The 14,382-nt window shown below is 39.5% G+C and overlaps 2 protein-coding genes across 3 annotated transcripts in view; one reads left to right on the top strand and one right to left on the bottom strand.

Moving 5' to 3' along the window:
* The window catches only part of Med12l (mediator complex subunit 12L), a 313,727-nt gene that overhangs the window by 57,044 nt on the left and 242,301 nt on the right, over nucleotides 1-14,382 (bottom strand). Inside the window, exons 22-28 of the mRNA XM_029474961.1 lie at nucleotides 12,060-12,191; nucleotides 7,786-8,013; nucleotides 6,874-7,015; nucleotides 5,291-5,411; nucleotides 4,823-4,924; nucleotides 4,047-4,160; nucleotides 357-556 (exon numbers count right to left, since the gene is read on the bottom strand). Coding sequence (XP_029330821.1) covers nucleotides 357-556; nucleotides 4,047-4,160; nucleotides 4,823-4,924; nucleotides 5,291-5,411; nucleotides 6,874-7,015; nucleotides 7,786-8,013; nucleotides 12,060-12,191 — 1,039 coding nt within the window. The remainder of the gene's footprint in view (nucleotides 1-356; nucleotides 557-4,046; nucleotides 4,161-4,822; nucleotides 4,925-5,290; nucleotides 5,412-6,873; nucleotides 7,016-7,785; nucleotides 8,014-12,059; nucleotides 12,192-14,382) is intronic.
* P2ry12 (purinergic receptor P2Y12) overlaps nucleotides 1-14,382 on the top strand; it is a 45,562-nt gene that overhangs the window by 9,675 nt on the left and 21,505 nt on the right. The window lies entirely within an intron of this gene.

Genomic DNA, 14,382 nt, shown 5'->3' with positions numbered 1-14,382 from the left:
GGGAAAAGATTATTGCACCAAAGTTTAAATTATGATTTTTATTAACTAAACTTTGGTTGTAACAAGAAATGAGAATGTAAGTATTCAGAAGTAAAGCAGAGAACCAAAGAGAGATGGGACAGATACAACCATCTACTTGTCACCTGTTGAGAAAAATACAAAATGTCTAGAATTAGTGAATCTGTATAAAGGATACACTAAAAGTCTCCATTATCACAGCTCTTTAACAAATTTGAAATTATTGAAAAAAAAAAGGGGGGACCACTTAAATACAATAATAAAAAAATAGTGGATAGTTGCCTCCCCAAAATCAGGTACATATTCAAAGTAGAAGCCATTTGAAATTGGACGAGTACCTGCTGGCAGATCGTCCTCAGTACGTATCTAGCATATTCTCTGAGATTGGCAGTTTCTATGGAAATACTTTTCCCATAGGATTTTGAGTTCTGCGAGGTGGCCCAGGCATCTTCAGCGTTCCCATCACGTCGTAAACCCCTCATACCGAAGTCTTCATTCTTCAACGTGTTGACATTGTTACTACCAATTTTGGCATCGCCTAAATAGCAGAATCACAGAATCAAAGTCACAGACATTCAAAATATTGCCCCAAATATGTAGTAAGCAAATTAGGCTAGGTTTCAGGGACTCGAAAGGTGTGAATACTGTCACTTCTACATAGCCAGTTGTCCAATGACAGTACGGGTAGATCAAGAAATACATAAAAGGAAACAAAACCATTGGATATGGAGAAAAGTCAAAGGCAAGGTTCACTCCTTCTTTTGGTTTACATAATTTAATGCTCTTTTGCTAGCTTTGAAAGAGCCATTATGGCTGGCACTTAATAACCCAAACACATTGCATTCACCAAAACTTCAGGCATGCATGGACTCAAGTTTATCTGCGTTATAGACAAGAAAATCTACAGCATCCAGCATAGACCTTACCTGACCAATCTCTAATACACTGAGTAAGATGAAGCTAAGGAAGGTATTTGTCTCCCCAAAACACTCAGCAGGGTATACTTGGATGAAATAAAACTCTCAACAACAGCAACAAAAAAAGTGTGTGATAATTTGGTAGTGAAATTGCCAGACAGCAGCAGAGACTTCAGACTTTTGCCTCCTTACCTATAGAAATCAAAACAAGCTTTGACAAGATGATTTCCTGAAACCAGAGGCTGACTTCGGGGGAGGCCTCATGGAGTAAAAGCAAGCCCAGATCAATGCAAAACCACAAGCAAACAAAACCAGCCAAAACAAACAAACAAACAAACAAACAACAACAACAAAACAACTTAAAACTCAAGGCCAATCCCCAAAAGGTTTTGACTCTGTTGAAAACAAAACAAAACAAAACAAAACAAAACAAAACTCTTTTCTGGGGAGGAAGAGTAATCAAAATGTCCTAATAAAAGTCTACTTTCAAAAATCTTAGAAGCAGAGGGGCTAAGGCTGTCACTCAGTGGCAGAGTACTTGTCTACCATGGGTGAGGCCTTAGGCTCTATCCTCAGCACCAGCAGAACCACCACACATTAACTAAGCAGAAACACAATAGGGATAAAAATAAGCAAGACATCTCAACTTACCAATGTGTTTTCATACACTCATCACATACCTTAACATATAAAACCTAGTAGCTGTACCCATGAGAGTTTAATTTAATTCAACAGCACTTTTCAAAATTAGCAGACACGTGTATTCTCTACACTTAGATGATGTAGATATCTATCTCTATTTCAAGTTAAAGTACTATGCAAATTAGGAGCAAAGTTCACGATAATAGTCCTATTTTCCTGTCTTAAGATATATTTGGTAGCTAAGAGTTGGGAGAAAATTGGATAAAAGCACTAGAGTGGATAAGGCAAGAGGCAAAAATAAGCTCATTTCTTAGACCCCTTGTAGACCTCCATTTACTTTGGATATGGGGGACTGAAGTCTGTGTAACTATGCTAGAACCTCTGCAATTGTGCAGAAAAAAAAAAAAACAATCAGAATATTCTATGTGAATCTGTCTAAGGCTTCACTGGCATATAACTGTGCTGATTATAATTTTTCAGGCCAAGAACCTCCCACATTATTTGAATATGTGAAAAGTCTGGTAACTTCACTGGGATTAGTCCAGCTCTGCAAACAAAGGGTTCACTGTCGAGATGAGACTCATCTTGTGGGTGCCACTGAAACATGTGGTGGGCATTCATACTTCCAACATAAGTTTATTGAAAATATATTTCTTACTTTCTCTGATGAGACTTAAAAATATCTAAAGAGAAATCTAATTCCTGTCTTCATGACCCCAATGATTACTAATCAGTAAAGTGGACCAGCTCTCCTTACCCTGGCTGAAATCAGCAGTTAGTATTGGCTGTGTAATATTTTAAGGCCCTAAGCTCATTCTTCCCCCTTCCTAGATCTCTCTCCTATTTTCCTAACTAGTCATTTCCATGATCCTTCTAAAAAAAAAAAATCCAAAACCAAGAAAAGAAAATCTAAACAACATAATCAATAAAACAAAACAAACAAACAAACAAACAAAAGCAGAATACACTTTCTGTTGGCTAACCATTCTGGGGCATGGGGCTTGCTCTGGAGTGTGGCTGATATAAATAACATTGTATTGGAGAAAACTGAAAAGATTTGTATATTCATTTTCATGTATATTCTTTTAAATTTATTTTTAAAAGGCTGCTTTATAAACACTGCTATTATTCTTTGCCATGCACAAATACCATTTGTCAAGCAAGGCAAGGCTATATTTTTATTTGTGTTATCCAAGGCTCACCTAAATGGAAACCTATCTATCCTGTAATTCTGTTTAAATCATGAACTACTTTATAACATGATGTGGCAACTATTTGTTTGGTTATGGCCAAAATGAGGTACCCAAAGTTAAAAGTAGGCAATATTGGAGTTCTCCTAATCATTCAAATGCTTTATGATTTATATAAAAATATCCTGAGGTGTCACCCTGCCGATGAACAGAAGGCAGCACTATTACTCTTGTTAAATGTGTATAAGTAAGAATGTATAGGGAATCTTGGGCATCGTGAATCAGAGGAAAAGCCTGTGCCCCTCCTACTGAACATCAGCAATACAAGCATCACTGCAGCTCCATTTGCTTAATAAAAACAACATGGCAGAGAATACAAACTTGTTCAGAGTCACAGCAGACGGAGAAACACGAAATTAAAATCCAGGTTTTCTTTGTTTTTGCACCTGGAATATAATCTGGCTGAAATGTAAAGCTTTTATTAAAAATATGAAGTACAATTTCTGTCAGTAAATAAAGGCAAACAATCCTGTGGAACTGAGGACCTGATTTACATCAAAATGAAGAAGCACACAATTATAACCAACATGCAGTACTTATATTACAGTCCCCCCAGGGTCACCGTAGTTAAGAGACAGAATCCTTGAAGTTCCCATTACTTGGGCTTAGGGAAAGCCAACCAATTTTTTTTTTCCAGGACAAACAAGCAAACAAAAGATATGTTTCCATTAACATTGCTTAAAATTTACAGTGCAATTGCATATGCCAGCAAGATTTTGCTGAAGGGACCCTGTTATAGCTGTCTCCTGTGAGGCTATGCCAGTTCCTGGCAAATACAGAAGTGGATGCTCACAGTCATCTATAAGATGGAACACAGGGCCCCCAATGGAGAAGCTAGAGAAAGCACCCAAGGAGCTGAAGGGGTCTGCAACCCTATAGGTGGAACAACAATATGAACTAACCAGTACCCCCAGAGCTCATATCTCTAGCTGCATATGTAGCAGAAGATGGCCTAGTCAGCCATCAGTGGAAAGAAAGGCCCCTTGGTCTTGCAAACTTTATATGCCCCAGTACAGGGGAAAGCCAGGGCTGAGAAGCAGGAGCAGGTGGGTAGGGGTACAGGACAGGGGAGCTTTTGGGATAGCATTTGAAATGTATATAATGAAAATATCTTTAAAAAAAAATCTCATAGCTTAAAAAAAAATTACAGTGCACATAAATTATTTTTGCCTCCACTTCCGGTGATTAGCCAAGAAGCTAAAGGCCAGGAGAGTCTTACCAAGCATCATAATTGCCTTTAAGACAGCAAAAACTGCTCCCACTTCTATGCTGTTGTGAGCTGCAGCTAAGAGGTGTCTATCACAAGATGATCTTATTCCGGGGAAAGGTTTGCCTACAAAAACAACAACAAACCTTCAGTGGCCTCTTCATTGCCATTAACCATCTTCTGCAATCATTCACAGTCAGTAAGACTTTTCATTGGTTGTTTGTGGGCACTTAATTGACATGTTTGCATTACCTGATGCCCCACAGAAACACTGCCAGTATTCTTACTTAACCTTTCCTCTTTAATTATTATTAAAACAACGTTCCTATTCCTCAAAGAGATGCGGTCCAAAGATTAGCAGGATTCCCACACAGATGCATCCATCTCTATATGGAAATGATTTAGCACCAGACTTCACTAATACCCTCCATCGCCTCAGGAAAGATAAATAAATGAGTTGTCATCCGCTTAAGCTGAGATGGCATGGCTCAGAATCAACACAGGGTATACAAGAGACTGAGACTTCCCACCAGCACACTATTTCCTAACAGCCCAGGCATTTTTATTGTTTATTAATTCCTCATTTTTATTTCCCAATATATCCGCATATTACATCATGGAAGGTGCTGACAGCCCTTCAATGGCATGATCTCACTCCTCCGTCATGTGCAGCTCAAGCCCATGAAAATCAGGGAGGAAATGACAAACTCGACAGCTCACTTGGTCACAGTAGAACCAAAAGTGCCCAATAAACCCCAAAGCAGAGCTTTCTCTTGAGGTTAGCTCACCTGTTGCCTGAGGGAAAAAGCAGGCCTGGGGGGCTCTGAAGAGGTGAAGCAGGAGGCGGCATGTCATCCTTGCCCCGGGCTCTGCATCCGCATCTCCACAAGCTGCAAAGAGGAGGAGGTTTTAAAACAAGCTTCCTCACATACTCCACAACAAGCTTTTCGGGTTTGCTACTACTAACATTTCTGTAATATATTAAATAACCCTTCTGTTTAGTAAGGCCATTAGTTATATCATTCTGAAGAACCTTCATGCTGCCTTACACCCCGTATAAAGCAATGGCAGTTTCCTGTCCCAGAGTTCAGTGTCACTCTGCATAAAACAGCTACTACAGCTCTACCATCTCTTGCAGGTACAATGCCATCCCACAATGCACACATCCTTAAAAATGGCCCTTTCCCTGTTCTTAAGAGGTAACAGGTGACTACCAACCAGGAAACAATAGCAGACACAGCTCAGGACCAGCTTACCTGCTGCTAGGAGAGAGGGAAGTGCGACGTGTTGCACGACATCTTCCAGGGAGAAACACTGTCGTGCTATCAGGATAGCAATGAAAGTAGCTAATGAATCATGGAATGAAAGGTCACTCACCTTTAAGAAAAACATTGACAGGTTTTAATACCCAGCATCCTTTAATGCAATATCAAAGACCTAAGAGAATACCAGCAATACCAATAAGATCTCAAGTCTCCATATGAACCATCAGAGGGAAAAAGACTTGGGATTATCTTCTTAGGCCTATTGCTACTATGATAAGACAAAGCACGTTTACTCATATTCTAGTGTTCTAGGTAGATGTTGGCCTTTAACCTGTCAGTTGCATGTGCATGCAACTGAGAGAAGACAACACAAGAGCAAAATTGAGATGCTAATAAAAGGTGTATCATAATTGATGCTTGCCAATGGAATACATACGCCATTTATGGGAAAGGCAGGAAGGAGAAGGTGAAGCCTCTAGCAGGAAAACAGGACCCACTAACACCTGAACCTTCTTTCCTGTCACAACTAATGCATTTTTTTTTTAATGAGAGAGGATTCATTTAAAAGAACTCTGAAAGTTTTCAATTGGCTGCTATATTTAAAAATGAAAAATGAGAGAAAGGAAGAGGAGAAAAATTAGTTCAGCTACAGGGAAATCTCTACATTCCAGATCTCACAAAATACTAGAAGAAAATACTAAGAGGACACAATTACCACAATAGCAATCTTCCTAGTGACTGGTACTAGGTGCAGCAAGTCCCAAATATGTATTTCAGAAAAAAATAACTTAGGTCTTTGTTGGTGTGGAAAAGCAGCCTATTATTAATGTATTTTGCACAAATAATATCTTAATCCACGAAATGTGGATAAGGAGGCAGGCCTGTCCATTCAGCACTGAAGCAGCAGAAAGAGGAAATAAGCCTTCAGTATTACAATTGTCAAGTTTCTTTAATAACATATAGAGCTCTGACAAAGATCACCCCAAGCAATGATAAAGGCATAAATGGATAGAGAATCTACAGAGATGTTTAAGGAACGAATATCTCTCTCTCTCTCTCTCTCTCTCTCTCTCTCTCTCTCTCTCTCTCTATCTATCTATCTATCTCTATCATGGGTGCAACATGGAAGACAAGGAAGTCATGGAACATGATTTGGGCAATCATTCCATCACTCTACATGCCTAGCCTGAGAATACTGAATATCCTGAGTCTGCACGTGGATTTTCTTATGCAAAAACAACAAAATCAATACACTTAGACTTAAGTATATGCTGGTTCTCCTCATGCATGAAATGTTTTATATACTGTGGTGAGGGATCCACGCTGCAAAAAAACGAAGCAGCTGAGACAGTTCACATTTAAAACCTTAGCTGCTGGAAATCAGGAAACAGGGAACACACTGGAATTCCTTCTGTTGCATCTATCTATTTTGTTTTATTTTAATTTATTGAATTTGTGGTATTGAACATGACTTTTGGAACTAGAGAGACACGTTGCTGTGTTAGAGTTGAGTTTATTAAGCAGTAAAAGATTAGTAATAGTAAAGTAGGAATTGATAAGTTAAGAAGACTCACATCCACTGTGCAAAGGACGTCGTTAAACCCCCACACGTGATTTGAAGAACAACAAAGAGCCTTCAGAACCCCCAGCCACTCCGAACTCAGAACTGTACAGCAGGCAGTTAGCTCAGAGGAGAAATTGGCTATGTCATTTATCCTGGGGGGAAAAAAAAGGAGAAGAAGATAGCAGAAAGTGAACCGGTACAAACAAGAAATTATTACACCTAACCCTCAAGAAACTGGAGGCCCCAGGGAGTTTCGAGGTCTGCTGGGGTGGGGGTGGGGGTGTGGAGGAGGTATGGGCTGTGAAACAGTCGGAGGGTGGACCAGGAGGGGAATAAAATCTGAAGTTTTTTTTTAAAAAAAGATTTAATTAAAAGAAGGAATATATGAAAAAAACAAAATGATTACACATGGTTTGTTCACTGAATACATACTTCATTATCATTAAGCATCACTTTAGATTTAAGGATATAATACCCTCTTGTATTTATACAAGGTATAATTATACACAGCAACATATAATTATAAGAAGTGAATTAGCATATTTTTGATTCTCTGAATAAATCCTGTCTACAATTTTACATTTTATAGGAATCGAAAGTTAAGGACACAAGCCTGGGGATATTCTGTGAGCAAGATCCTGGAATCAGTCGGTAATAACACCAGGATAAATAGTTAAAGACATTACGTGACATAACTAGGCCAAGTTCATATCAAAAGATAGTGCTGTCTTTAAAATTAGATATGCTTTTCAAAATGGGTCACCCATAAAAAATGTCTACAGCCAAACCAAGAACCCCAAAGCCATGATATCTCAGGTTAAGTGTTTAGTTAGAATAGAGCGGGGTAGAATCAGAAATTACTAAAGGAACTCCAAAGCAGCTTGCACTAGATAGCTGCTGCCCTCAGGGTAAAGCAGCTCACCGGCCGGCATCCTGGTGTCCCATGCACACATTCATGAGGGTGTTGCACACAAAGCTGTACCGGTTGGCAGCATTGTCATTGAGGATCTTGCCCAGCATTGAATAGTTGATGCTTCTTGCGGAGGGATTCTCAATAAAATCCATCATAAAGTCTGGATCCCAGCGTAAGTTGGAATTTGCAGGCATCACATTAGTGTATATGGTCTGCTTTACTTTTGAACAGGCACTACTAAGGTTAGAAAACGACAGTTAAAAAAGGGGAAAAAAAAGAACAAAGCAACCAAGAAAAAAATCACTTCACTTATAGACATGCTAAGTGGCAACTACTCTAAGACTTTCCTAGACCATCTCTATCCTACCATTACTAATATCAAAATCTTTGTAAACCAGCATTGGTACAATATCTGAGATAGAGTAATTGCTTAATGAAGAGATTTTTAATTTATAGATGGAAACAAAAACCAATGTATTTACTGAGCCTTCTAACAACTGTTTCTTTCTTAAGAGTAGTTGTAAAATGTTATAACCTAAAAATAAAAATGGGTCCAATTACACACAAGGAAAAATTCAGTGTTTTAACTCCGAACGTAAGCCTTAAACCCTATTCCTTTGGGTGTAGTATGCCCAGTAATAGCCACTGTGCCAAAGCTACTGTGAGCTCTAAGCTACAGCTGGGACAAGAGGAGGTAAAACTCTGTGTAGCTCATGCTCTCCTAGGGGAATACAGATGATACATCCTATAGTGTGAAGAAACTTACAACATGCCAAATGGAGAGGGCTGTAAGTTCCCACCTAGCTGGGCATGTGCCCTGAACAAGGAAGCAAACACATTTTAAGAACTGAGTGTTTTCAGTGGGCAACATCTGAACAGATATGGAATACTGGAAATAAGAGAAATTAGAATGTATTCTCCAATGTTTCTCTGCAGACAAGACGAGCAGTGGTGTAATCCCAAGCTTTTGATTCCATATGAGCTCGGCTCTTTGTGTGCTCTTGGTTTGTACAGTAAATCCACAAGCAGAAACCCATTTCCTGCTCAAGAGCTTTACTATGTAGTACAATCTTTTGGACCAAAATCCTGGCAGATGAAGGTTCTGTCATTAGAGTGACACATAAATCTCCCCGATTAAACTGCAGAAGCGTTTCTTCTTTTCCTTAAGTTTTGAGATCTACTCCACTCTGCTGTCAAATTCAGACTTCTCTGGAGAACCTCTCTGGCGGGCATCCTAGCTTCTCTAACTTCTGAGTCTCTGCACCTTTCCTTTCTAGACTCTTTCTCTTCTTTATCCCACTTCCCAAGAGGAGCCTCTCTGTTTTGATAAGATGCTGGCTGCCACTGAGAATGTGTTCTCATTCTTCCCACTCTCTGCTGCCCACGCGTGGGGAACTGAGCCAAAAATTCAGGCATGCTCCTTCTGTAACTGTGTGTCTCAGGAAAACCTGATAGAGTAATGAAAGCAACGCATGCCTTGAGGTCAGAAAAACTTGTTTTAAATCTGAGCTTCATCAGTATGTCAAAAATAATCGGGAACAATCATTTGTGGCTAAGGAAACTCACTCTTCTTCCCAGGATAATGACAATTCAAAACTTTAATGGAAAAACTATCACAGTTTTGTGGCACACAGAAGCTCAAGCAGCAGGAGATGTGGTTAGTGTGACCTGTCCCTCAAATTTCCTCCCTACACAAAGTTACAGGGTGTTAGTTAAAACTGTTACAATGTTTAATTATTATTGTACTAACCAAAACCTCGCTGAACATGTAGCTTCTCTGTCAATGTTTTTCCTAACCTCCAAACAGGCCTCTGACTGTACACTATGCCCAGAGAGCTGCACTCCTTTTCCGTTTCCTGTTGAGGACTGTGCATTCATTATCTGTGATGCCTCTCCTCCTGGTGTTAAGAGCACTTTAGTCCACTGGTAATCACTTAAAAATAAATCCTGTGCACTTAACGAACTCACTTAGACCACCTGGTACTACATTGTAAGAATAATAGGGGCTGCCCACCATTGAAACCAGGGCTGTTGCAAAAAAAGCCTATCTTTGAGAAGTGTAAACTGAAAACTCAAAATGAAGCAATAGAAGAAAATGAAGTATTTTTATTGTTACTTCATTCAAATATTTCACAAAGGGCTATTTTAAATCAAATGGTAACATTTTGTCAGTTTTATTTATTAACGCCACTCATATTTTACCAACAGCAGTGCAACAGTGTTAACAGTAGTGTAGATAGATTGCTTTTGTGTAAAATATAATATTATTGGGATAAAAGAGAAAAATATAAGCTCTCAGGAGATCTGCATCCCAGAGAGGAGCCAAACTACTATATATATATATATATATATATATATATATATATAGAGAGAGAGAGAGAGAGAGAGAGAGAGAGAGAGGACCAGCCAATACATAGGTTTGCAGAATGACTGAGAATGGGTTGTCACTGAACACAAGGCTGTCAGCAAGCAAGGCCACAGACACTGTGTAACAAGGCACAAGGACTACACGGAGGAAGAGAGCCAGAGCAGCAGTAAGTAGTCAGTGCTCTGGGTGTGAGGACCAGAAGGGGTTTCTGGAGACTGAAGAGAATACACTAAAGGAAAGGAACACAGGAGAGATGGAAGCCAAAACACCTCAATGTCCATCAGAGCTGTGAGTTTGATGCTGCCTAGATGACAACCATGGGTGCCTCACAGTCATCCCTGGTTGAAAGAGTCACCTCAGCAGATGTGCTGAGAATATGCTATAGTGAGTCTGAGTAAAGGCAATGAAACCAATGAGAAGGACTCTGCAAGTTGGTCCAAGCAAGAGATGCCTATGATGGCCGTGACTGGGGTATTGAAGAGAGGTCAAATGTGATCTATACATGGAAGTCAGAGCTCATGGTATTTCTAAGCAAACTGAACACAGAGCAAGGAGGAGCAAAGAAAACCATTACTGACATGTCTTGTGGATTTCAATACCCTCTGCCACATTATTTCCTCCTGTAACTTCCCAATAGGCACTTAATATCTGGCACGTGATGCTATGCAACACATGAAAGGAACTGGGGACAATTCCCCAACAGACACTTATATCTGGCACACACGATGCTAAGCAACAGATGAAAGGAACTGGAGACTCTATTTAAACAGACAAGAAAGTAGAGACACAAATGAAGCAAGCTTGCAAAAATCTCTGAAAGAATATTCAAAGTGAGGTGAAAGCAAAGGCAAAATGCAGAATGTTTGTACTCAAGAAACTGTAACCATGGTTACACAAACAGCTATGTGCACTGACACGAGGCTCTAACTTCTGCAAAAATTACTTTGGTATAAGCTCTGAGTCAGAGTTCTGAGAAGATAAAAGTACAAAGCTTCTAACACTAAAAACTATTGGACTCGTTTTTAAAATGTTCCCCAAGAAACACAATTAATGGACAGGAGTAAAATTCTTGGCAGCAGAATGGCTGTCATCTCAAGGCTTGCTAACAAGCCGGTCAGTTGTCCATAATCAACGCACGTACTCTCACATCATGCCGCGAACATGGGGATTTATCACAGTGTAACTCAGTTGAGTAAAAACAGGCCATGCAAATAACTGCTTTTAATTCGTGTTGGCTAAACGGTATTTAGAGAAGTGCTAGCCTTCCATCTAAAGCTCATTCATGCACAGGCAAATGATTTGCTAAAGACTAAACCGATTTTAAAAAGAGAAGAAATAAAATTTAAAATACCAGGTTGGGAGGTGGTATAAAATTACAGGTATAGAGCCTTAAAGAATCACTAGGAAGGGGGAAGATTTGCAACTTTGTGACCCAGAAAGAGTGTGGAAGTCAATGTAGCAGGAAAAGCCTGCTAAAAAGGCAAGGACATGACAAAGAGGACATGACACAAAAGCATTATGAGACTTTCAAATTTTCAATTATATTTTAAATCAAAATATAAGCATATGCTAGATTTTTATCATGACTTCAATATGGCTCATCTAGAACTTCTAAAAGAATGTGAAATCTTAAGTAAGAGACCCTTTCACAGGTGTTGTACAGCTTGTCACCTAAAATCACTGTTATGTACATACGGAAAAAAAAATTTTGTACTTATTATCATTAAGTATTTTAGTATCTGTCTAAATGAGTCTCGGGTAGATCAAACACTTCAGATTGGCTTACATCAGTACATAGGATATAAACCACAATCAGACCATTAACAAACGGAGGTGTGATCATGATGGAAGTATAATCATGTCTGTAGGGCTTTTTGTTTTTTCGTTTTTTGTTTTTTTACTTTTTCCTGCTCACCTAAAAAGGTCTCCAAATTTACTTCTGAGGTGGCTGCAGGATACATAGAGGTCATAGAGGTAGGCCAAGATACATCTCTCTGGGGAAGAACATTCCGAGGGGTTGACAACGTGCTTCACCACACCACACAACCTGAGGACAGAGACACAGGAATAAAAAAGTCATGTCTTGATAGTATGTGAATAGTAAGTAATGAATTCTTTAATGTCTACCCAGCACTTAGAAGTATGTATCAAACATAAAAAAGAACTTGATTGCTCATAAAAATGTGAAGTTATTAAATATCAATTCTTGTTACACTGAAGACTAGAAAAGCTTTAAAAAAAAAACCCTCAGAAACACCACTTAAAAGAAGCATATGTAATGAAATGAATTCTCCACACTGCAATTGACACTCAAAACTCCATCACTTAGGCTGCTTTGACTAGAAAGAAAGAAAAGGCTAGGCAGAGAAGTTTAAGTCAATGCAAAGTTTCACAACTTCCATCAGGTGACACGGACTGCCGAGTTCACTAGTTTGGAAAGAAGTGACTCTTCAGTGCAGGAAATCTGCCGAATTTGAGGAAGCCATGGTTTGGAGTCCCATTCCTCTTGTCTGTACTACAGACAAATTTATCTTGGCTTAGCTTACATAAGAAGATGAAAATTCATTCTCTGTAGAGGCATCCTTTATAATAATGCCAGCCTTTCAAGAGTACCAACACCACAGCCACTTTCTTCCCTTCCAAACCATGGGTTCTTCTGTCCATACAAGATGGCCATCAGTATGGCATAGAAGACAACACCTGTGGCCCATCCATACACATGTCTGACTCCACCACCACCCTGTATCCGACACAGGACTCCACATAACATGTCACCCATAGTGTCACCAATGGCTGAGACTCTGAAAAGAGTTTAATAATAATCCTCCATCTTACCACCATCACTGCACAAAGAAGGCTATTAGGTGAAGTGGCCTGAACAGAGAAAGGAAAGGGGAGACTGGGTGCTTAGTGGACCACTCTCCATTATTCAGAAGATAAGGAAAATCAAGAGGTGGTAGTCTGCAATGTTCAGGCCCACTAAGGACAGGCGTTCTCCAGCATCAGAGATGGATGCCAGGAAAATAAGGAACTGCTTTGAAGTATCCCAGGTAGTCTGAAGGGATGTCACCTGATGGGGCACTTGGTGATTATAAAGGAGGACGACATGCTGTTTGTCTGGGTTACCTCACTCGGGATGATTTGTTGTTGTTATTATTCCATCCATTTGCCTGCAAATTTTATGATGTCATTTTTTTTCTAACAGCTAACTAATACTTTAATATATAAATGTACCATATTTTCTTTATCTAGTTTTTGGTTAAGGGACATCTAGGTTATTTCCAGTTTCTGGCTATTATGAAGAAAGCCACAATAAACATAGTTGAGCAAGTGTCCATGTGGTAGGAGGCAGCATCTTTTGGGCATATGTCCAGAAGTGGGTCTTGAGGTAGATTCTGAGAAACCACCACAGTGACTTCAATAGTGGCTGTACAAGTTGGTGCTCCCACCAGCAATGGAGGAGTGTTCCCCTTGCTCCACATCCTCACCAGCATGAGCTGTCACTTGTGTTTTTTTGTTTTGTTTGTTTGTTTGTTTTACCATAGCGATTCTGACAGTATAAGATAGAATCTCTGGGTCATTTTGATTTGTATTTCCCTGATGACTAAGGATGTTGAACTTTTTTTTTCTCAGTCATTTGATATTCCTCTGTTAAAAGTTCTGTTTAGAACTGTACACCATTTTTAAATTGGATAATTTAGTTTGCTGATGTTTAGTTTCTTGAGTTCTTTTATATATTTTAGATATAAGCTCTCTGTTAGATAGAGTTGGTGAAAATCTTTTCCTGTTCTGTAGACTGCTGCTTTGTCCTATTGAGGTGTGTACTCACTTATAAGTGGATATTAGCTGTAAAGTAAAAGACAATCACGCTACAATCCACAAACCCAGAGAGGCTGAGTAACAAGAAAAGACATAGGGACCTCCCTGTGCAGAGGAAACAGAAGATTTTGCAAGGGACTGAGGGTAGATGGGCATGGGAACAGGAGGGATCAGGTGTGGGGGGATGGAGTATTAGGAGAGAGTACTGGGAAAGATAACTATAATGAGGGGGGGCATTTGAGGGGCAAGGTGGAAATATAGTGCAATGAAAACTCCCTGGAATCTACAAGGGAGACCCTAGTGAAGACTCCTAGTAATAGGGGATTTGGAGCCTGAACTGGCTATCTTCTGCAACCAGGCAAGGCGTCCAGAGGCAGAACTGGGACACCAATCCAGCCACAAATCATCCACCTACAATT

This window comes from Mus caroli, chromosome 3 (assembly GCF_900094665.2).
Source record: "Mus caroli chromosome 3, CAROLI_EIJ_v1.1, whole genome shotgun sequence".
Lineage (NCBI taxonomy): Eukaryota > Metazoa > Chordata > Mammalia > Rodentia > Muridae > Mus > Mus caroli.
This window is presented reverse-complemented; position numbering and strand designations above follow the sequence as displayed.